The sequence below is a fragment of the Dysidea avara genome, chromosome 12, assembly GCF_963678975.1.
Source record: "Dysidea avara chromosome 12, odDysAvar1.4, whole genome shotgun sequence".
Taxonomy (NCBI): domain Eukaryota; kingdom Metazoa; phylum Porifera; class Demospongiae; order Dictyoceratida; family Dysideidae; genus Dysidea; species Dysidea avara.
The window spans coordinates 24,597,520-24,621,381 of NC_089283.1; the positions used below are offsets into that span (position 1 = coordinate 24,597,520).

The 23,862-nt window shown below is 38.7% G+C and overlaps 3 protein-coding genes across 3 annotated transcripts; 1 reads left to right on the top strand and 2 right to left on the bottom strand.

Moving 5' to 3' along the window:
* Positions 1 to 1,889: 1,889 nt before the first annotated feature.
* LOC136240457 (biotin--protein ligase-like) lies at positions 1,890 to 6,156 on the bottom strand. Its single transcript, XM_066031444.1, has 8 exons — positions 5,886 to 6,156; positions 5,145 to 5,823; positions 4,651 to 4,946; positions 4,168 to 4,244; positions 3,955 to 4,115; positions 3,174 to 3,297; positions 2,627 to 2,840; positions 1,890 to 2,236 (listed from the first exon to the last, which is right to left on the bottom strand). The coding sequence occupies exons 2-8, from the start codon at positions 5,820 to 5,822 to the stop codon at positions 2,071 to 2,073; spliced, it is 1,716 nt and encodes a 571-aa protein (XP_065887516.1). The 5' UTR covers position 5,823; positions 5,886 to 6,156; the 3' UTR covers positions 1,890 to 2,070.
* LOC136240458 (protein O-linked-mannose beta-1,4-N-acetylglucosaminyltransferase 2-like) lies at positions 5,566 to 9,298 on the top strand. The gene is made up of 5 exons (XM_066031445.1): positions 5,566 to 6,539; positions 7,218 to 7,289; positions 7,344 to 7,460; positions 7,568 to 7,795; positions 8,921 to 9,298. The coding sequence occupies exons 1-5, from the start codon at positions 6,009 to 6,011 to the stop codon at positions 9,245 to 9,247; spliced, it is 1,275 nt and encodes a 424-aa protein (XP_065887517.1). The 5' UTR covers positions 5,566 to 6,008; the 3' UTR covers positions 9,248 to 9,298.
* Positions 9,210 to 21,974, bottom strand: LOC136240456 (WD repeat-containing protein 44-like). Its single transcript, XM_066031443.1, has 19 exons — positions 21,805 to 21,974; positions 16,267 to 16,313; positions 15,504 to 16,219; positions 14,605 to 14,741; positions 14,278 to 14,385; positions 14,075 to 14,222; positions 13,277 to 13,357; positions 13,187 to 13,231; positions 12,263 to 12,289; positions 12,130 to 12,196; positions 12,003 to 12,082; positions 11,760 to 11,852; positions 11,613 to 11,653; positions 11,469 to 11,550; positions 11,321 to 11,417; positions 11,141 to 11,235; positions 10,876 to 11,093; positions 10,692 to 10,819; positions 9,210 to 9,424 (listed from the first exon to the last, which is right to left on the bottom strand). Exons 1-19 carry the CDS (start codon positions 21,894 to 21,896, stop codon positions 9,279 to 9,281), a joined length of 2,448 nt encoding a protein of 815 aa, XP_065887515.1. The 5' UTR covers positions 21,897 to 21,974; the 3' UTR covers positions 9,210 to 9,278.
* Between the last annotated feature and the right edge of the window lie 1,888 nt (positions 21,975 to 23,862).

Sequence of the window (23,862 nt, forward strand, 5' to 3'; positions counted from 1 at the left end):
TGGGATCGAACCCAGGATCCCAGTGTGATGGTCCAGTGTGCTACCGATTATGCTACCGCTGCTAGCTCCCTTGATTCCCTTCTTTTGTATCTTATAAATGTGACTAACGAAATAAGCTGTATATAGTAAGAAGAACCTAACCCTAAAGGTGAAGAAGAAACCAAAGCTGAACTCTAACCCTAACCCTAACGCTAACACTACTAGACGCTTCCCCTAAAGTCTACTACTCGTGGCAACTACTGGACGCTTCCCCTAAAGTCTACTACTCGCGGCAACTACTGGACGCATCCCCTAAAGTCGACTACTCGCGGCAACTACTAGATGCGTGCCCTAAAGTCGAAGAGAGAGAGCAACAACTACAGTAGGAAGTCTGGATGCTTTTGAGCTTAATATTATATTACGTAAGGGTTATGAAAGGTGGTGAAAAGAGTAAAACCCACTAGGGGTTAGCTGCCACGAGTAGTCGACTTTAGGGGAAGCGTCCAGTAGAATTAGCGTTAGGATTAGGGTTACAGTTCAGCATACAGGACCTCACAATGGTCATATTCAATTATCTTTGTAATTTGCCTTAAAGTTATAGTTGTGCACGTCCATGTATTTGTTTTGCCATATCCACGTGTTAACTTTTGTAGCTACTTGCCACTAGCTATATATATCATAGTACATATATATTTCTCTGTATCGTATGGTGCTCTGCAACTGGCAAGGAAGAAGAGTAGCTAGTTACCGATTGCCAGAGGGTAATTCATAAATCAATCAATCCCTGGCTAATCACTTTCAGCATTTCTCCCCACAAACTGCAATGAAATTGTCTCTTATCTAGTCAGATTAGCAAAGAAACTGACCATGTATGCAGTTCTAGTATTATGATGGTAATACCTATACCAAACAGAATTGATTCAGTGCAGTGGTAGCTATACACAACATTCCATGAAACTGGCAATGCATCAAGCATGAAGAATGATACTGTTCCAATGGAACTTTGAGCCACTGAAAATGCTGCAAAGACACACTGCCCTATTCTGCATCCTCTTCGGTCTCTGTGATGGGCCCCGCACTGGAAGAGAAGTCAAGATGAGAAAGTACAAGTGCTTCAGTAATTTGAACTGAGAACATTCCGATGATAGCGAATAATAGTAAGACATTTTCTTGCAGACTTGCAAGACATGTCAAATCACTGAACACAGGAATTCTAAAAAAAAAAAAACACTGCCTATAGCTATACTGCTTCGATTCTTTGGGGGAGATCAGGACTTTTGGGGGTGACCAGATGAAAGTCCACTTGTTCACAAACATATTAAATAGCTGCCAAACTAGCAAGTCAAGGCAGTCTCATAAGTGTTGATTCTTGTGATAGACATCATACAGTTGGTAATGTAATATCTAGTCCACTTTGTGTACACAATTATTGAACACAAGCTAGTAAGATACTGGATATTGAATGGCTATCACAATGTAGGAATTTTTTATTGGATTTTTACTTGAAAATTTACTGGGGAGAGCAGGAGGCTAAAAGTTACACCCTCGACCTTACACATAACACAAAGTATAATATACATTATAAGTACAGGAGTCAGTGTGTTTGTCTTGTACAAGTTCATGTGTCTATACAGTGCATGTGCCCCACCTAACTGCAAGTTTGTCAAAAATTTGTCCTGACAGTTAAAACATACTTACCATAAGCCCTGAGTATATGGGGAACATGCTTCCATGGTGACTGCCTTCTCCCCCGTAATTGACAGTCCTTGGCAATTTTGGCCTGTACACTGAACTAGTCAGTTATAACTAGCTGTGTGAACTTGTTTTCGTATGCTATTGTGAGGGACAGTGAGATTCATCCATGGCCAGCTATTACTGTATACTATGTCAATTTACGCATTATAAAGAGATTTTTGGCTCTCTACTTGCAATTTATCAAAATACATCAACAAAGATATTATGCTGATGCTATGGTTGGCAGCAGCAGCTGCTTTGATAAACTGTATTATGCCAGAATGTGTGCAAAACTTATGATAAGCAACATAGCCTACAGGATGTGTGAAAATTTTACAAAAAATGATTCATTGTATGTTAGTTGTGAGATTTGAGTGTGATGAGTCCTTGCATGAGATCAAAGGAGTTCCCATCAGGATGTAGGGTAGCTATCTTGCGGTCACTAAACTGTACTCTGAGGTAGCCATAGTCATCAATACCGATGATTGTTGCTTCTTTACCCTCTACTTGCACCGTTGCAGAGCTGTAGGTGTGGTGAGATAACATGAAGAACATAACAACATTGATCTTATACTTTTGAACCCCTGAAAGTGACTAGGTAGGTTGGAAAACATTTTAAAAACAAAATCTTATCAGCCACAATTGACTGCTTTAATGGTGCACAAAGTGAAAGTACTCAATTGTCCTTGTACAATAAACAGCCATCACACTCTTAATAATGTACCAGACATTTTTGTTTGTTTGGGCTTAACGGACTATTGGAGGGATACTAAATATTTTTGTTACACAGTGGGCTCAATTTTCTTTTTAGCTATAGTAAGGCTTCATCATAGACAATGGTAGCAAGGTGGCCCTAATGAGGATTCACAGGCACAAAAAAGAACCTACGAGCTGATCCTCAATATTACCTCACCCATGTAGCCAGTAATGATAATAGAGTGGTAACAACTTGTCTAGTTCGTTGTTCTCATATTCATGTAAAATATCCTCCATTTTCTTCACAGTGGTAGCCAGCAATGGCTCCAGTGTAAGCAGTTGAAGTGAGGAGCCAGTTTCCTTGTTGTACACTTCAATGCAACTATTCAGTGACACAGTAGGATAAGCATTATTGATGTTGACACCGCAACCTGCATGGGGCAATGATAATGTACTACAACAATCTATAATCTCTGTGTTCACCTGACCATCCACTACACAGGCTACCAGTAGCCAAAATATTTACCATAATTATGCTCAATTTTCCATATCTCCAAACACTGACTGCTCAATTAGAGTATTAAATCAGTGTGCTCGTTCATTAAGTGTATGTTCTATTAGAGTAATTTTGGTTCTAGCATTAACTACAATTCGATGACATGATGTGATTGTTGCCATAAAAGACACTGATTTAGCTTGTTAGTGTAGAAAGGGAGCCCAGGTGAACACAGACATACCAGGGGGAGGGGGTGATAGTAACACACCTATAGCTGCAGTGACAATGTTCCCCATGGCATGAGTTGTTATCAATACTCCACCAATTTTCTTCGCCTTTTCTTTACTGCCATAGTAAATATCATTTGGCCATTTTATTCTCAAATCCAACTCCTGCAAATGATCACAAATTACAAAAGGTGTAGGAATCTGAAAACACATCAAAATTCTTCACATGAATGAAGTTACCACAACATTCCACAGTAATATTATATTTTATGGTGCCTACTCAAAGAAAGTTGTTCATGCATCATACACCAATGATGGCTGGTATATAACCAAATATGGTGCTTGGCATCAATGTCAATATCAGAAACCTGATAATGTAGGAAAGTCATGTATTGTGTGGGCGTGGCTGAAAGAAGATTCTGAGACATACATGGATACAATACCAATTCACACATTAGAATACTTGGTATGGATACTGAGGTGTTGAACTATAAGCTCATGTGATGTGTGACCAACTCTCTCTGTAGTTTGGCGACGCTAGCGAAGTACAGATCCCATGTCATTTCAAAAGGAATTCAATCAGACATAATATGTAACTGCTGGTTACATCACACGATTACCCTCCAATTCGAATAATAACAATTAAAACATTGCATTGGCATTGCCAAGGTGATTTATATGTAAAATTGGCACACATAAATTGGCTACCACAGAATTTCTGCACTAAAAAGTTATGATATGGGATCTGTATTTACCAGACCCTTAAGAGGCAAGTGATACCAGGCTGCCTTGTCTGGTGCTCACCACAATGGATGGTCTCACCTCATATCCTTTAAGTGATTTCACACCATCAACGAAGGACAGAGCAACAAGATGTTGCAATATCGTAATATGACTGGCCAGTCGAGACTGAGACTTCAGTTTGAGTAACAGTGTAAACATGAGGCACCCTTGTGGAGATATCCAAGTGTTTCCCGTCCGTCCTGTCAAATGAGACAATTAGTAAAGCAATACATAAAGATGATGACAACTGACCTTTGCCACGCATCTGTTGACTGGCAACTGCTATGGTGCCAAGTTCTGCAGGAAATGATTCAGTGAATGGAATATTCCTACAAGAAGAGAATGCATTAACAGCTGCTATGCGAAGAGGGAAGTATGAGACCACAATTTGAGGGATAGAGACACAAAAACAAAAGTTTATTCAAACAAGAGTTGGAGGGGGTTATTTGTATTAGAACTTACATGTTGTACTTTATTCTGCAGATATTTTAACCTAATTTTTACTGGATTTTCAAAAGATTCCAAATCAAAATGTAATTGACAGTATTTGTATACTATAGCTAAAATCTGTATTAAAGAATTGCAAATTTATTAATAAGCAATTCACTATTGGAATTACAATGAAATATATTGGGATTGCCTTTGATGCTACACAGCTAGTGAGTGTTCTATTAAAGTATAATGGAAACAACAAGGTGAATGTTCTATTGGGGTAATTTAATTGCTTCAACGAACCCTGTGAACAGTGTTTGCGTTGAGGCTATGACTGGTGAGTAAATGATAGTGCGACCAAGTATCTTGGTCTGTAGGTGGCTCAGGTACACAGTCACATCAAATGGCAGTCCAATTAGCTCCCCATCAGTCGGGTGAGGCAGCAAATAGATGTGATTGAGGGCTGGAGAAATGTCCACTGGCAGGCCACCTCGTCCATCTCGGAGCACAATCTCAACTTTGTTCTCTTTTCCAACAATAATATCATTTCTTAAAGAACCGGATGCAATTGCCTTCTGTAAAAACTGCTCCACCAAGTTCTACAAGGTTTATAATAGACTTCATAAAGATAAGCAAGGTAACAAAATGAAGCAGACACCATTACAAATAAAGAAGCACATTTTTTTCACAAGTGCAGCACGTGCATGTGTGCATGCGCACGCGCGTATGCACTTGTGGCCGGGCATTTGTGCAAATGCTTATTATTGTTTATTGTGATTCACTCATACATTACACACCTTATCTGATGCCAGCAGATAACACAGGGATAATGGAGGTGGTGGCTGATCACTACAATTAATGCCAACTGTTCCCAGCAACTGCCTCAGGGCATCACGTCGCGGTGGTGCATCATCCTCAAGTGACCTCGTATCATCACACTGTGCATTATGGGATATCAGGTCCATGTAGCACATCATGCCAACCCCCTTTACACTAATTGCCATAGTAACAGCATCCTCTTGCTCCAGAACAGCTTTAGCCAACACTTTGCTATCACTGGTAATCCCTTCTTGACTAGTAGCATCCTCTTCATTACAAATACTAGTAACATAGAAAGGGCTTGATGTAGGATCAAGGAATAGCTTCACTTGAATGAGGGAACCTGGGGAAATCCCTACGGGATAGGGGAATCCCCTGAAATGATTCCATTTACTATTAAAGCTAACAACACAACCACCAGCATTGAGATAGGCGTCCAGCACACTCCAGTCACTGGGTTGTACCTCTGCTGGAATAAGAACCGCCTTACAGCTACTCTGCCATGGAGAGCCATAGGTGGTAGTTGATAATGGGTAAATTGAGTATTGGTTGGCGCCAACACAAGTTTCTAAGTGTGTCTTTAGCTGTTCAAACTGTTGCTCACAGCCTTCAGTCATCACCATTATGTTGAGTGGCGCGCTACCCGACGATGACATTCTATAAATTTATATAACAGCTGTGATTATTACTTCACCAGACGTATTAAATGTAATCCTTACGTTGCTCGGTGACTAATAAGACGCGTGACCCACACTAGACGACACAAGATAATCAGCTTGATGTCGTACAACCGAGCGTACAACTAACAGTAAATTTTGGTCCCCTGGTTTGGTGGGCATAAAATGGAACAGAAGTTTCTTCAAGTGTTTTACACAGCGTTGTTCGCTTGGTTACTAGTATCAGTCGCTGCTACACAACACGGTGATGACAGCGAAGATGACGGAGTAGTGGGAGCAGAGAGTTTTTGTGATGCTGAAGAGTGTACGGAGAAGATAACGGAGATACCTATAGTGACACGGAGTTCTCATGAATGTACCTTTGGACATCACCCAAGGCAAAAATGTACTGTACATCACGTGATGCTAGACAAGCAGGCCAGAACATTCAAGACGTACAAATCACCAGATAGTGAACAATTGTACACAACTTGGAACATAGTAAATATTGACAAGCCATTCAAGTGTGACAGAAATGTCAAGCATGGCTTTGCCTTCTTATTCTACTATTATAAGGGGCAGTCAAACTATTTCCACCTTCACTATGACACCCTTATCCCTCTGTACTCCCAACTAAAAGATTATATGATGGAGGGGGAGCTTAATAGTGCTAGTGATGTGTTGTTGTTGCCTTCAGTTGAAACTTCTCGACTAAAGGTGTGTGTGTGTGTGTGTGTGTGCATGTGTGTGGGTGGGGAGTAGGTGTTTTTAAAACACCATGTCAGTTGGTCAGTCAGTCAGCAGGTCCCAAGGTTGATGGCTACTGCTGCTGCAGAGATTCAAATGTGTCATATGGTTATTTCTATAGGTGCACACTGGTGATGTGACGGTCCACCTTTGTTGTTGTCCATCCCTTGTCATGTGACCAAGAGTCCACAGCATAGTAGCTATCAAGAGTTAATAATAGTGGAGATTATCTAACACTTCTACAAACAATTCTGTACGAGTCAAATCAAACTGTTGGTAGATAAGGAAGGGTATTTAGTTAGGATAAATTCTTCAAATATACTCCCACTAGTAGAGGATCAACATCTTGCTCTGTTCTGTACAGTACAGAGATGTTATGCCACATTCACTACTTATTAACAGTTCTCTCTTACCAGTAGAGTTGTATAGTTCTCCAGAGGCATTAATTTGAAAGGGGGAATTTATGGCAATGAATTTGTACATAGTATGTTGGGCCTAGTTTGAACTCTTGATGTGACCCACGACTGTGTGTTTGTGCATAAGCTAATAAAGCTACATTGCTTATCTTACAGAAGCTATAACAGGGACTATATATCATTGACCTATTCCCTCAGTGATTCATAACATCTGACACATTTATATCATCAGGTAATTGACTGGAACACAGCAGCATTCACGTATGAGCAGGATAGTCCTCCAATATGGATGCAAATGTTATCAGTAAGTTGAAACTAAAATGATGGTGTGTTAGAAATATGATGATGACTTCCAAAGGTGTTTGGACCCAGTTCTTTATTTCTGCCATTGAGTACTGCAGTATGGGGATCTGAGGATACAGTATGGAGTTCTGTGGAACACGAGAACGTGTGCTTTGAACAACTCCACTTTGGGGTATGTAACCATGACTACTACAGCATAACAAGTATTATAAATTTAGTCTCCACTAATTATTTAATGGGAAAGTCCCTGGGGTAATCTCCTTATTACATCATTAACAGGTACCACAAGTGGATTACTCTGATAATGATCTCATCAAAGATTATGTATTGTTTGTGAGACATCAATTGGGATTAGCTGATCTGCCACTCCCCCATGCCCCCAAAGTAGGAATTATCAGCCGTAAGAACAGACGACGGATTGTCAATGAAGATGAACTACTGCATGTGAGCAGGAACATTTTCCCCACAGAACTCATCGATTACTCTGACATGACATTCCGCCAGCAGGTGAGACCAACAACTCTGTGTGAATGAATAGTGAAAGACATTGGCGGATTTAAGTATGAGTAATTAAAATTTATCAACTTTGCTTTGATCAGTCATGTTCCTGCAGCTAATTTGGAAAGTAACTATATAGAACTTGTTATGAAGTCCACCTTAAGTGTGTTTGGGACCTACGAATGGGATAATGAAGTATTCCTTTTAAATGGTCACTATAAATGAGGTGGTCTTATTAATGGAGTGGCTGCTACCTGAGGTTTACAATACTCCCAATGTAACAAACACCTACCACACAGCAAAATACTCTAATAGAACAGTCAACCTTCAGGACCTCCTTACATACTACTCTGGTTCTTGCAGTAACAACACCATTACCAGGACAAGGGGGTGTCACTAGTCTCACGTAGCCGACCCTTTTCTTTTGTATTCTTCCCCACCCAAAGAATAGGGTCTGGCTACATGAGACTAGGGTATCATGTAGGTATACACTGTAGGTAGATCTATGACCACAGTTGAAATTTTGCTTTGACCTGTGACTAAGAGCCTTTTTCAATCTGACCAGTGACTTAGTAACAATATTTCAACTTTTTTCGATTGTGGGTTGGAAATTTTTACCCTTGACTGTTGTTGACTTTGCACAAATTTGGTGGCCTCAAGTCTTGACCTGTCACAGATCTACCTATAGTGAGTGCCTGTGTGTCACCCCCTTGCAAGACAATTTTGATGGAATAGCAACTGAATGTTTGCCACCATTAAACTTATTGCTGTACTCTCTGATGAAAATTTACACGTGGCCGCTGTGAAGATCACTTCAGTACAGCCAGCTTAGCTATATACTCATGACCTCATTAATAAGACCACCTCATTATAGTGACCATGTCAAGTAAGTCCCAAACATAGCTAAGGTGTACTTCATGACCTCATCAGTAAGACCACCTCATTATAGTGACCATGTCAAGTAGGTCCCAAACATAGCTAAGGTGTACTTCATGACCTCATTAATAAGACCACCTCATTATAGTGACCATGTCAAGTAGGTCCCAAACATAGCTCATGACCTCATTAATAAGACCACCTAACCATATCACATTACATATTGTATTATCATACTCTTAACTTACCTTTTCACAGGTGGAGGTCACTCATAGCTTCACTGTAATTGCTGGCATTAATGGAGCTGGACTAACTAACTGCTTGTTCCTCCCAGCTGGGGCAGTTGCTATCCAACTGGTTCCCTTTAATGCTACTAATCTAAACTACAAACAGTTTGGAATACTACTCAAATCCAGGGGGCACTATTTGGAGTGGCATAGCAGTGAACCAGATAGCTCCATAAAACCTCCAGGCGGAGGGTTTGAGAATGCTGACACAGTTGTTAATAGCAACCAATTTGTGATAACTTTAGTCGAAGCATTAACACTGGGCATTAATAAGAATTTGATTGCGGGTGGAATATAAATAGACAATTTCTATAAGTGTGCGTTGTGTATTATAATTCTGAACCATTGACATATACTTTAATGGCTCCCGAATAGTCTGCTGCTACTAAAACTTGTCCAACATCTTTTAGTCCTTCACCAGCGAAGAATCCTGGAACTGGAGCAAACACAGCTGCCGTAACCACACTGTTGTGAGCTGGAGAGAGAGAAGAATTTTTAGAGTTATCAACTTAAACAACAGGACCCTACAAATAGAGGAGGCCCCTATATTCTTGTCATCTAGTGGAACCGAATTACTGTAGGTGGATGCTGTCACCCGTTATCTGGACAGCTTAAATTCATAGGTACATTTAGGGATTTGCAACAGTGGTGTAACAGTGGCGCATTACAAACTAACAGTTTTACACAGGGGCAAGGTCACTATGAGGCCAGACTTTGAGCAGCCATATCTTGCTAACTCTATGTTGTTTCTTGTTGTGTTATTAAAAACACTGGTACACAGCCAGTTGTACCACACAGCACCGTAATTTTTGTGGTGCCATTAGTGAGGACCATGACAAAGTAACAGAGTTTTTTTCACGGCCTAAGTCCATGATGATTGATGATTGGGTCAAACTGTGGACCAGTAATCAAGAGTAAGTCAATGACATCATATATACCAATTAACAAGAATGAGTTTAATCAATGTTCCTGGAGGGAGACTAAGGGTTGACAGTAATAACAACATTGGTATCACCAAGAGTTCATAATTTATATACTGAGGAGAGTATCCTACTCTCATATACCCCTATAGAAGGGTGTATCGTGAGTTATGACATAACAACAAGGTGTTGTGGTTTGTGACATAAGGGTTGCACTAACTGACAGTAATAACAACATTGGTATCACCAAGAGTTCATAATTTATATACTGAGGAGAGTATCCTACTCTCATATACCCCTATAGAAGGGTGTATCGTGAGTTATGACATAACAACAAGGTGTTGTGGTTTGTGACATAAGAGCAGCCAAAAAAGTGCAAGAATAATTAGCTCTGTGCTACACTTGGGAGCGTCATATTCGTGAATATCCTGGCAAGAAATGCCTACACAGTTGTCTAAACCCATGAAGACATGCTTGCAGTTCAGTGAGAAACACTGAGAGCTCGAGTTATCCCGGTTGCTAGCAACGTTGTTAGGCACACGTTCAATCGATATTTTGTTCAATTAATGACATAATTAATTATACAAAGAGAAACGGACAAACTCGAAAATGCTATAATACTCTCCTCAGTATATATATATTATGAACTCTTGGTTATCAGGAGATGAATTGTTGAGGTCCTTTAATAGAACATACACCAACAGTTGAAACACTCTAATTGAACAGCCAGTTCCAAACAATGATAATACTGGCAACTAATATTTCATTTAGAGACCATATTAACAAGAACACCAGCTACCCATATAAGGAGACAGCAGGTACCTGTAAAACTTTCATAGCTCTCATTTCTGTCTCTTCTTGCTGCTGGGAACTTAGTTACTTCAGGAAATGTCTTCCAAATATAGACATAATGATCTTCAGATCCACATATAACATATCTTCCATCATGACTGCCATAGTAAACATGTTAATAGTACACACACCAGCACAAGAGCAGGACGCTTACCTAAAGCAAGCCTTAATCTGACTGCTGGTATTAACACAGCCTTTGTATTTACAAGCCAATGTTAAGTCTCGCAGGTTGTATAGCCGTACACGAGAATCGTTTGATGTTATTAGAAGTTTATCCTCTCCAGGTAGGGGCTCTATGCCACTGATCTTGCTGCCATGAGAGTTCTTGCCTCGACGTGACCTCACATGAATTTGAGTGTGATACTTCAAGTGCTATAGCATACACAATGCAACTACAGTCTAGTGTAATGTTATATCACCTCTGTATCAAAGAAGAGGCATCTTCCATCGTATGTCCCCACCACAGCTTTCTTTCCATTCTGACAGAAGTTGGCTGCAGTGATCAATGTTGAACCTGTATACAAGATCAATCACAATGAGGTCACATGATGTCAGGTGACATCACATAATGCTATTTGATGTCATATTACATCACTCACCATCACCAATTTCATTCCAAAGTGCTACCTTCTTGTCCGGGATGTTCCATAGTCGTAACTTGCCATCTAGCGATCCACTTAGGAAATAACGATCATCCTAAATATAGTAACGATTATGATGTAATCACTTATAAGTCATGTAATTTACCCGAGGGTGAAATGCAATGGCAGTGACAAAGTCAACATGTTGGAAACAACATAGACATTCCTTACGAGAAACATGCCAGAGGCTATAAATAGCAAAAAAAATCTGTCACATATAACAATGAAGTGCCAATAAATAGGAACTTACCGTACAGTTTTATCCATCGACGCTGATAATAAGAAAAAGTTCTATAATACAAAAACTAGATGACAGGTGTTATGCTAGGGAAATGCAGCTATACTATATCAATAGCAACAAAACTTTCTACTAGAGCAGTCAGTAATTGATGCTTACCTTAGACCAGCAAATATCCAAAATATCAGCCTTGTGTCCCTTGTACTCACATATTGGTAGTTCACAAAATGGTTTACTGGGGTCAGGCTCAGGCTGTAAAGGTGATATGAGTAATTTTGTGTGTGTGTGTGTGTGTGTGTATGTGTGTATGTAAATTGTGCATGCATGCATGCGTGCGTGTTTGTATGAAGCTTAGCCTGTAGCATACACACATTACTACACACAGACAGATGGACAGCTCACCAGATCCTTATCAACTAAGGAGTTACTAGTTGGTTGACTATTACTTGATGATGATAGACTATCATAACTAGGGTGAGTACCTACATAACACATGATGCATCACATGACATAAACATGCTCCACCCACCTAGCCTTGCATACTTCGACTGCAGATCGAAGAAGAAGCCATACGCAGATCTCAACACCCACACATACTAACAGTTACAAGAATACAACCAATCATCTGTTACATATGATTGAAATTTTAAAAAAGTTCTCACCAATGTTTTATCTTGTCCAGCTGTAGCCTATGGTATTAACAGGTTCATGTGAAACAGCAGCCTTACTTACATATTAGCTCAGGTAGACAGGTACTACCCCTAATATACTGTAAATGTATTGAAATGTTTTTGTCCAGGAAGTCCTATTTATTACAAAGCATTCTAGCTGCGTTGAAGACAGAGAAAATTTGTGTGCACTTAGCAGCAACTGAAGAGACAGAGGAGAGAAAAACAGGTAATAAAAGAGTCTAGCCCTTAACCAGCAAGCTTTGTGAATAATGGAAAGTACTAAAAGGAGGGAAGTGGGTGGTGAACTCTTCTCACTACTAGTGATAGTAAACATTGCGTTGCTACGGTAAGTGCCTGTGTCAATAATTCACATTGTAGATCTGCTGGATCTGAATATCCATGTTGTTCTCTTACCCAGGATGAAATTAATTAGTTCACTACTGTGACGGAATTAGCTGTGTGTTTCTTTTTTTCCTGTAAGGATAAATGGCCTTAAATGAGGTAAAACAATAATCAGTATTTCTAACAAAAGATCATAAGGAAGCCTTTGGAGGAAAATGTCACAATAGGAAAAGGAGTCTGAAGGTTGCTGCAGAGTTGACAGAAAGTTAGAGGAGCTGAAGTCAGTGAACAGCATTGACTAAATGACTGTATACTATATGGAATTTTAGAACATCATTCAGTAAGGATATGGCATTACAGACTAAACTTTGAGTGGCTCACATGTTCAAGTCTTGAGTTCCAGGGCAATGTATTTTTCATGTTACCAATTGAAAGCCTTTTAGTTTTTGGGTGCTTACACACACCTTCATGACAAAATTATGACTTTGTCTTTTTAAAAACCAAACTGGTTTATGGTACATGTATGTGGCTTACATTCAGTACACCTTTAGTCCACAATACAAATCTACTTACTAGTAGTCTTCCACATACTGAAAACCTCATTGCCCAAATGGCATCCTGTTGAGAAATCGTTGATCACCATGGAAACAGACGAAATCTTACCCGCTGGCTTTCAGCGAGATCTTGTTTTAATCGGACATCATCAAAATCCACTGTACCTTTGTAGTGAGATGATTGCTTGTACTGTAGGAAGACAATTGGTAGTGTTGTGTGATACAGAATATTTCCAAGACAATGTACAGGTAGGGACTATCTTTTTTTTTTGCTATTTTCATAGTTGCATGAAAAGGTATAAGGTATCCTTGTTAGTAGATCAACTTGTTTGTTAGGAAAAGTAACAAACTCTTCATTGCGACAGATTGGACAAGAATTGGTAGTAGCAGTAACCTGTTCTATTAGAGTATTTTGCTAGTCGCAGTAGTCGGTGCACATTTTGTTTGAGTAGTGAAACTCAGTTCATAAAAAATAATATGGACTTCATTGATACGAACAAATCCCCTAATCTGAACACCCTTGTGATTAACTTGGTACACAGGCAATCAGATAATAAACTGCTCTTTCCAGTTGTACCAATAACTGGATCGGTAATTATTGGTAGGGGCCAACAATTAGCTGTTTTCGTCAAAATCTGTTGTAATGGGCTGTTGCAGGCCTGTGTTAGATAAGTTGATGATGGTTTGTGGTGACCACAAGTCATACTGTACCCTAAACATTGGAGCCCTAGCTGATTAGAAGCTTTGACTTGTAGTATGTGAACATCCTAATAGCCAAGACAAGTGTAACTTATAGAGTGCTACAACCAGTTATCAATTCACTGCTGTTACATACAGAGTAACAATATCAGATATATTGTAAGCCTAAAGAGTGGGAATGTGCACAGTAGCCTGATCATACATGTACCTTCAATTGTGGTTGTGTGTTAGGCTCTGTTGGTGAGTCATCTTTGTAAGCTATTGATGACTCCATAGCAACCGCATCACCATCCTTACCGTCCACTGTTTTCTGATTGGCTGGAGACCTTCCAAACAAGTGTTTGAATCTCTTGGTCCTGAAGTGGCAGCATTAATAACATATGGGTCAAGTGATCTAACACACCCACTCACATTCCTCTTCTTCGTCTCTTGGGAGACCCAATGCTGTCATGGTAACCAGATGCTTCAGGCAATTCACTAACACTGTTCGACGCCAGCTTGTCCGATGTCGGACTACCACTATAAAAATATTCCAACTATTGTTCATCTAACCTTAAAACTCTTAATAAAAGACACTTTTAGCCAGAAAAATTTAGTGCAAACCTGAGCAGTTTGTTAGTCAAGTGACTGTTATATTAGAATACTTCGATTTTTCAACTCAATATCAAACTGTCTATTCATTCCAATGATAGTATGGCAGAGTGTCTTTTAATAAGAGTTCTATCATGTTGGTGTTACCTAACAAACTCAGATGTGCGATGCATTAGATGCAGCGAGAGAGGGTTAAACCCTTGGGGTATTTGCTGTTCGGCGACTTTTAGTGACACAACTTCTCCCGTGTCAAGGTTCTTCACCATAATCTGGTCAAGGATTTGCTGTAAAAAGAGAAAGCTTGAAGTTATCACACAGATTACAGAGGATTCCAAGAGTTTACAAGAAAGTGACAAAACTACGCACTAATGTTTGCTTATCATTTGTTCATGTGTAAGGAAATTTTTTTACAGCAATGAAAATTGCTCATGGCTTACTAGTGTACTTATTATTCTTTCTCCTTCACTATACATCCTAGCCCGACTTGCTCAACGTTCTGTTATAGTGCAAATGTTCTATCAGTTGCTAACCTGATGACATGTTTAATTTTTGTGTTAAAACTTCATGACATTTAACCAGGTATCTGGATAGAAATTTTAAGGTTTGTACAGTGGATCCTCAGCTATTGAACACCTTTGTTCCTACAATTCAGACAACAGAAGCCAAATGATTCACATACAGAGCTTTGTTTGAACACAGTGACAAAATGCTTCTAATAAAAACAGTTATCTTTACATTAGAATACAAGAGGCATCCGGATAATGAAGGTCTGGGTAACCAAGGATCCACTGTACCTACCTGAAGACTTGTAAGATAGTTATTTGCTCTCAAATGGTTTGGTTGGTAGCCATGACACTCATCGTGTTGCTCAGGTTCATTTGACAGTACTTCTGTATTAAAGTACAGTACTGTAAATGCACTGTATTTTGAAATAACGTGCAAGTTAAAGTAAAGTTTTAAGCAAAGCGACAATAAAAAGTCCCACTTCAAGGGATATGAACACACACACACACACACTACACTACACGCACACTACACACACTCACAGAGTCAGACATGGGACCTGGACTCGGACTTTTATTTCCAGCTGAGGTTGATGGCACTTCTAAACTATTCGACTTCTTGTTAAGTTTGGGGTTATCTTGTGGCTGCTCATGTGATGCCTGCTGTGGTGGGCGTGTCTCCTTTGTGTCTGTCATTCCAATAGAATGATTTGTTGATAAATGTGACCCATCAACCAAATCACATTTACTGAGGATTTCATCCAATTCTTTTGTTGCATCATAATTACTCCCTCCATCAGTATGATCAATGACATCACCATGATGATCATGTGCCTTGTCTTTTGTGTCATGTGATGCTACAGTGTCATTAGTTGAGGTGTGATCCAGTTTTGTTGCCATTTCAACTGTCATATGTTTCTTATTAGAGATCACATGATCCTGCTCTGTAGTCACATGATCCTTGCCAGAGATCACATGATCCTGTCTAGTGGTAACATGGTCCTTTTCCAAAATTACATGATCTTTGTCCGAGATCATATGATACTCGTCTGAAATCACACAATCTTCTCCAGAGGTCACATGATCCTTCACATGATCATCTCCACTGGTCACATGATCCTGATCCTTAGTCACATGATCCTGATCCATAGTCACATGATCCTGTCCACTCATCTGGTTGTTACTAACAACAGGACTACTACTTGACGACATTTTGTTATCCATTGTCTTTTTCTTACCCCTCGGAGGGGCAACAGGTTCTGAAACATTGTAACACTTAAGGTCACTATACAGTATTGCATCATACCTGGGGAAGTGGTACGTGGTGAGGTTGGCCTTGAACGTCGCCCTTTCCTATGAAACAAAGGAAAAATGAAAATGAAAATTTTATTGGTGTGTACGTCCACTGATAAAATATTCTTTACAGTAACAAATACACATTGTTTAGACTATATTTAGGCAGTTTTGGGTGGGTAATAAATCTCATATACTCCACCTTGTTTTCTAATATACTCCACGTCTTCAGGCACAAGATAACATATGCTCATCCAATCGCTATGCATTGGTTCACATGTAGTGATTTAACGAGCGTTATTATTTGGCACGTGAGGACGTATAGTTGCCATGGCGCTAGTATTATTGCAAGAAAACCAACCGTTTTGCCGAGCCTACAGCAGAAACAGCCGTGGATGAGGTAAGTAATCTGAGTGTAATGTGAAATAGAGTCTAAAGCAGTTATACGGGCACAATGTGGAGTCTATGCCCTCGCTTCGCTCATGTGCTACAGCCCGGGCCTTCAGGTTTATAAATTTCATAAGACTCCACATTGTGCCAGTATAACTAGTATTTGTAGTTTAGTGTGTAAATATTTAGAGCTGAGTGATATCGTGGTAGCTGCCGTTTTCGATGTTATTATTATTACATTTTTTTTGACTAAGCACAGATCAAGTTTAATATATCACAATAGTACAATTGCATACTATATATCATTACCACGATTGTTACTCACAGCAAACATGATAGTGCTGAAGTTGAGCATGCCCCACACAAAGGCATATAGTAAATGGGATTCACAATGATGATGTCATTCGCACAGAAGCCAATAGTTTTATGTATGGGCAATCTTTGTTATGGGTCCAGACAACTTTGGAGTGGCCATATCTCGCTAATTCTACATTGTTACTTTGTGAAGTTATCATGACAGTTTCCTACATCGGGTGAGAGTTATATCACAGCGGTATCCTGTTTGTCTCGAACTTCACTGCTATGGTTACCCCAGAGTGGCACCAACGATTTTTGTGGCGCTATTACTAAGAGCCACAACAAGGTACTACAATATTTTCAGCATCAACTAAGCTCACAATGATTGAACTTTTACAGAGATTATATTGTGTGAACCAAGGCTGATTCTGTTGAATGAATATTGGGACTGGTCAGTTACGCCTAATACCTGATTTGTGTGGACTCTCCATTGAATGGCTACTAACAGTATGAGAATGTGTTTAGTACAACTATCACTATTCACGATAGATAGTAACTTATCACAATAAAGATAGTAACATGATATTACAAGCAGTTAGACTCTATTTAGGCTGTTTTGGGTGGGTAATAAATCTCATATACTCCACCTTGTTTTCTAATATACTCCACGCCTTCGGGCACAATATAACATATGTTCAAAATCTAGGTTTCTCTAATCCCTATGCATTGTTCATGTGTAGTTATTTAACGAGCGTGATTATTTTGTCACGTGAGGACGCATAGTTACCATGGCGCTAGTATTATTGCAAGAAAACCAGCCATTTTTGCCAAGCTTACAGCAGAAACAGCCGTGGACAAGGTAAGTAATCTGAGTGTAATGTGAAATAGAGTCTAAAGCAGTTATACAGGCACAATGTGGAGTCTATGAAATTTATAAACCCTCAGGCCCTTAGTAGCGCCCTCGCTTTGCTCGTGCGCTACAGCCCACCGGGCCTTCAGGTTTATAAATTTCATAGACTCCACACCCGTATAACTATTATTTATCAAAGATACTCAACCTCACAAATATGACACCATGCACAGTATCTGCTATTCTTACACTTCAGTAAAAATTATTATGTATTACAGTTGAATTTGTGTCGTAGATAATATAGTAAAAGGGATTCACAATGGTGACGTCGCTACAGGGAATCCTTGTTATGGGTTTGACTTGTGTTGGTTATGATCCAGTAGGTGGTACCAGCAGATCGTATACCATACCATATAGGGAAATTTTGGTGCAGAAAAACTTTAGCAAATGACAAGAAATTAAAAAAAAAACAAAAAAAAAACTCCAAATTCAGAGCAGTGAGATGTACTGAATGGGGCCTTGGGTGAGTGTATTAGCCACAATTGTGTGGCTAATACACTTCAAACTTGAAGTGGTTGGCCCTAGTGATGCACTGATAAGAAATTTTGCTGATTATCTGATTAGCCGATATATAAATTCACATAATGGCCAGTACCAATAACTGATCTGATGTTTATGTCTACCAAAATTTCACACTCATTTTGTATAATTATCATTTCAAAACTATATTTTGGTCTTATTTTATGAAAACAATAACGTCAGGGTCAGTAAAATAATCTGCTAATAATCACCGATACCAATACTGCTGTAATTTGGTCAATAAACTGATTTCCAATTATTTACCGATTAAACAATGCATCACTAATTGGCCCAGTGGATTACTGCTGGCAGAGTAGTACATGTCTTGAGTTGGGTTAGTTTGGCTTAAAGAACCATCCCAAACATCTGTTAAAAGGGCTCAAGTAGCTTAAGAGAAGCCATACAATACGGTAGCTTGTTTAACAAACACCATCACAAGGACAATGATTTGTGACCGGATCTGCGAAAAAGGGACATAATCGCACAAGCCTAAATTTACAGTATAAAGCATTGAACACATTCGGTGAAATACTTGCATATTATTGAAAAAATCTGTAATTTTTTTAACCCCTCTTTCTTAGTGAAGGAAGGGACTAACAATAAAACCCTGGATATCATCTTGTTCGCCTGCTCAAGAGGAGTTGGAAAATCTTTGTTTCGTTGCAGTAGACCCAAGGATACGTAAGTTATGAGCATTTGTTTACGTCATGTCGAAGCGATCGTATGCGATTGATTTTTCTTCAGAAATTTCGCTTTTGTATGCAGTGAAGAAGGGCGAGTAAAGAAATTTTTTACCCAGTAATTGATTCCCCTGTTCATGGCGAACATGATGGTGAAACTTTTAGCTCCGTACCTCAATCCATTGGTGAGTTACAACCATTTTTGTAAGCGCCTGTAATTTATTTTCCCTATACTTGCTGTACAAATCGATTTTTGTGTTGTTGCTACTTTGTAGGGTTGTAACTCCCAAAGTTATTAGCATATGAAACTGAAACTTTGCCAGTAGATACATTTCACTAAGTAGATTACAAATATTTAATGAACAGAACTTCAAAAAATATGCGATTATGTCTTATTTTTGCAGATCCGGTCACATTTATATTTGAAGTGATTGAGATGCTTTTAGCATTTGTATTTGTGTTTGTAATTATCCTTATTGCACACATATACACAGGATGTATTTGTGTGCAGCCATTCAAATCAGCAGCAACAATATTGCAAATTCATAAACATGAGGTCTTCTGTTAGTCAACAAGATAATCATTTCAAAAACAACATTGTACTTTTCAATATCATTATTAGTGGACTACTTTACGATGTGATGTCAGGAAATTGAAAAATGTTCTAGTGTCTCAGATGTATAGTAGTATCAAGAGTATATAATAGAAACCAAGAGTATTGAACGGGTGTTACCCATGATTAATGATTATGTAAAGTAAAACGAATATTTCAGTAATTGTTCGTTTTCATTGCCATTAAGGGTTGCTGTATTTAGCCCAATTCAGCCACTAAACCAAGTGAAAACATGATAGTGTTAAAGGGAATTGGTTAATGTTAAAGTTCTAGCACTGCCAAGCAGATCTCTGAAGGCGTGGCAACACGCTTGGTTGTGCAACCATTGTTTTAGTGAGCTGGAGTTATCTTGGGTCCTTACTACACTTTCCTTGTACAATAACTGTTGAATACTTGGTTGAATAACACGGAAAACTGGCCAACAAAGACCCGTTGCTACTTACGCATTTCAAATCACCATTTTGTGTAAACGAACAATTACTGAAATATCTGTGTTACTTTACGTAATCATTAATCACGGGCTAATACACCATTTGACACTCTTGGTTTCTATTATATACTCTCGGTAGTATTTAAATGGTTATCAGCATATTGTATTATGCAATTTTAAGGTACGAGAAATTTGAGCTGTCATTGGTTTGCACATAAAATCTAGCAAACTAGCAACTTAAATCAGCATGTTTTCATGACCTCTTACTGTAAATATCAATTGTTTGTATGAACTAGCTGACAATTTTGCACCTCTGTACAACTAAACATAAAGCCTCAACTTAAAATGATGACTAAGGCCTCACTAACTAGCAAGTCATGGTAGTGTGATACTGTAAAAAGTAAAATGCGTTGGACTGCAAAAGCTGCAAGGGCACATGAAATTTGTTAAAATTTTATGATTCATAACTGTTAATACCACGCTATGGTATGACCGTGCAATTTTCAGCCTTCATTAAACTCGGCTTTGTAATACAAGTTACAGAATGTAGTTATTCTATTTCAGTACTGTGATATGGCCTAATGTGTGGTGGCTTGTAGTTTGTGATGCTGACATCCAGTGTTTGTCATAGGAACATAATACTCACCATTATCACAATATCATTTGCACATTAGAAAGGAGATACACATACCTTCTAAGTTATTGGGGTAACACAAATTGCTGCATTGTAAAGCAGCTACTGGTATTTTATTTTGCAAGCAATATACATACTATGAAACTCAATATGTCACAGCATGTAATAATAGCCTTGATCAATACATACTGGTAAAGTTACAAATCCCAGTTCTTATACAAGATGATTGATATGCTTTGATATACAAATTCACAATTAAAATTCCATCCTCAATGATGGTGTTAATAACAAACTATATGCCACCAAATTCCTTGCACCAGGCAACTGCTTGGCAGGGTAAACTGAGTCTACCGTAATGTTATTAGTGTACACACATTTAGACCCCTGAAATCAGGACACCTCACTAATGAGGACGCCTTGATAATCAGGACACTTGTCCACGATCCCATTTGTATTAGTGTACACACATTTAGACCCCTGAAATCAGGACACCTCACTAATAAGGACACCTTGACAATCAGGACACTTGTCCACGATTCCATTTGTATTAGTGTACACACATTATCCAAGCAAACTTAATTGCTTCTCATCCCTACCCAAATCTATCTCCTCTAATTTCATTATGAATCACATGCTTTGATGCTGGGTACATTGTTTATACATCTCTTGTTGCTAAGTAAAATTAGCCTTCAAAAGGCTTTAATTAACCTCTATAGTAACAGATAACCTGCAGTGATTTGGAGCATTTGCTTAATGAAAAATGACCTCCTGCCAACATCAAATCTCAAAATTTGATGAGAAACACAATCAAGCCTAAGGACACTTATGATGGACGGTCTAGCATGTGTGTAATTTTAAAACTGCAACTTTGCTACCTGTCCAGCCCAAAGGGCACACAACATAACAGTGTGACATAATATTGAAAGCCTCACTACAATGAAGTCAGTACAAAGATGAAAGTATGAATATATGGTGAACCCTAAACAAACTCAACCATCCCTCACATACGCTATACTAAAAAGACAGTAGCTTATCCTTTCGATATACACCCATTTGCTAGGCAATAAATAGAACAAACCTCGTACTATCGCTATTTGGAACCGAGTCGTACTCAAAGTAGTCAGTAGCGTCCACGAATTCGTTCTCTGAGTCACTTGCCTCTTTCGCCATGATGATTAATGTACGCTGTTCATAGAGAAACGATACAATGGAAAATACCTTAATAAATTATATACCACAATCAAAACAAACGAGTTAATCATTTGAATCGAAATCACGTGATCACAAATCGCACGTGAGGAATAGTTACGTACAGCGAGACGTACAGAGCAGTAACGTGTCTACAAATCAAGTTAGGATGTATGCTTCTGTGGACTCCGTCATGCTTGAGAACTGGATAAACAAGTATGCCAGTCTACACTGCATGCACTGACTGCCGGTCAATTAATATCTGATTTAACCTTGATCTTTTGTAGTACTGTACTGTATACTTTGTAGTGTAGTAATGTGCTCCTTTGAACTATGTATTTAGATAAGTGTAAATAGGGAAACAATAGTCACCTAGCATGTGTATAATATGAGTCAGTCTTTTTTGGTCTTTGCTGTAACTTGTTGTTTAAGGTAAACACCTCAAACAGGCTCTGCCTTCTGTGTACACCCTCTAGTGCCTAACTGGTAAAGTAGATAATAACAAGTAACTGATTTAACTATATGGATTGCTAGATTAAGCTGTATGTACAACACCTTCAAGTGAAAGGCCTATGGCAACTCCATAAATATTGAAACTAATAACTAAGGTATACTATCAGTATCTATGAGTACACTAAGACCATCAGACAGATGATAGGAGGGCATAACAAAACCTTGAGTCACTCCATCCACCGCCTACACCTGTTGACTGTCAGTACTAAAATGTTCCATTATTCTGTATTCTACCATTTATTATTTTTGACAGGCTCAATGTGTCAGGCTATCAAATAGTGTTACACTGCAAAATATTTGCTGTTTTATAGGTATCGGTTATTGTGCTCTGATTCCAAGTAAAGCCGACTCACTCTGATTATCGTCTTTAGTCACAATAGGCTGGAAATGGCAGTCAACATTAGAATACATATCGAAACATGTGTCAAATCAACCCATACATTGTAAAATATTATTATGTGTAAAATTAATGTACAGCAGCCTACAGAGGTAAGTTAGATTATTTATCATAACTTTTGTTCTGGTGGTGGTATCAATTTTTGTTTTGCACATGCAATAGCCTCCTCTATCCAGTGATATCAAAGTTAAATTGATGTTATAAAGTGTTAACAGGCTGCAATATTAATGGTAGTAAGTAGCAACTTATGTGACACAAAATCCATTGGAGACATCAATTAAATAGCGGCATCATGCCATTACTTATTTACTCCTTATTTCAGACATGGTATAGACTGAAATAGTCCACTATTACGTGTGGGTGACTCACTTATTTCACTATGATTCCTGATTGAACTTACACTTGTATTAATGCTGCAGCAAGCGCAATACAGTACAAGAGTGTAATACATGAGGCAAAGCTGAGTGCCAGCTATATTAGACTTGAGAATACTCCCAAGTAGGGCATGAATGAATGTTAAATTTTAACATTCTTTAATTTTACTTAACGAATGTTTGAGCACAAAGTTAAAAATTGTAATAACATAAAGCTAATTTTACAACCATATTAATTGGGTGTGGGCAAGATAACAAATGGTCGAATGTTGAAAATTACATTCAAATAGTAAGCTTAATGAACATTCTTACATTTATTCATGACCCACTCCCAAGTGCTATATTTTCTATAGTGGATGAACAAATAGTATTTTAACTGGTTTTATGTGTGAATCTGGAATTACAGTTTATTAAAACCGGAATACAATGGCACCTGTTTGTAGGAACCAGTAGCCACTTGTAACTAATTAAGTGGTAGTGAGTTTGAGTTTGCATGTTTTGAACTGCCGGAAGTTTGGCAGTATAATTTGATGGAACCAGGCAGAGAAGAATGACTGAGCAAGATCACCTATTTGAGTAATGACAGTTCTCAACTGTTCAGTAGCAGACCTTGGATTTTTACAAGAGGGTTTCAGGAAATGGATGTATTGGGGCCATCACTTGG

Excerpts from the sequence above, each read along its gene's own strand:
- LOC136240457 (XM_066031444.1), bottom strand. The coding sequence starts at position 5,822 with ATGTCATCGTCGGGTAGCGCGCCACTCAACATAATGGTGATGACTGAA. Across the intron at positions 4,245-4,650 it reads ACGCAAACACTGTTCACAGG|GAATATTCCATTCACTGAAT; the intron begins GTTCGTTGAAGC and ends CTCTTCTTGTAG. Across the intron at positions 2,237-2,626 it reads TATCATTACTGGCTACATGG|CTCTGCAACGGTGCAAGTAG; the intron begins GTGAGGTAATAT and ends CCACACCTACAG.
- LOC136240456 (XM_066031443.1), bottom strand. The coding sequence starts at position 21,896 with ATGGCGAAAGAGGCAAGTGACTCAGAGAACGAATTCGTGGACGCTACT. Across the intron at positions 14,223-14,277 it reads AAGAGACGAAGAAGAGGAAT|GACCAAGAGATTCAAACACT; the intron begins GTGAGTGGGTGT and ends CTGCCACTTCAG. Across the intron at positions 11,418-11,468 it reads CCATTGCATTTCACCCTCGG|GATGATCGTTATTTCCTAAG; the intron begins GTAAATTACATG and ends TACTATATTTAG.
- LOC136240458 (XM_066031445.1), top strand. The coding sequence starts at position 6,009 with ATGGAACAGAAGTTTCTTCAAGTGTTTTACACAGCGTTGTTCGCTTGG. Across the intron at positions 6,540-7,217 it reads TTGAAACTTCTCGACTAAAG|GTAATTGACTGGAACACAGC; the intron begins GTGTGTGTGTGT and ends TTATATCATCAG. Across the intron at positions 7,290-7,343 it reads TATGGATGCAAATGTTATCA|GTGTTTGGACCCAGTTCTTT; the intron begins GTAAGTTGAAAC and ends TGACTTCCAAAG.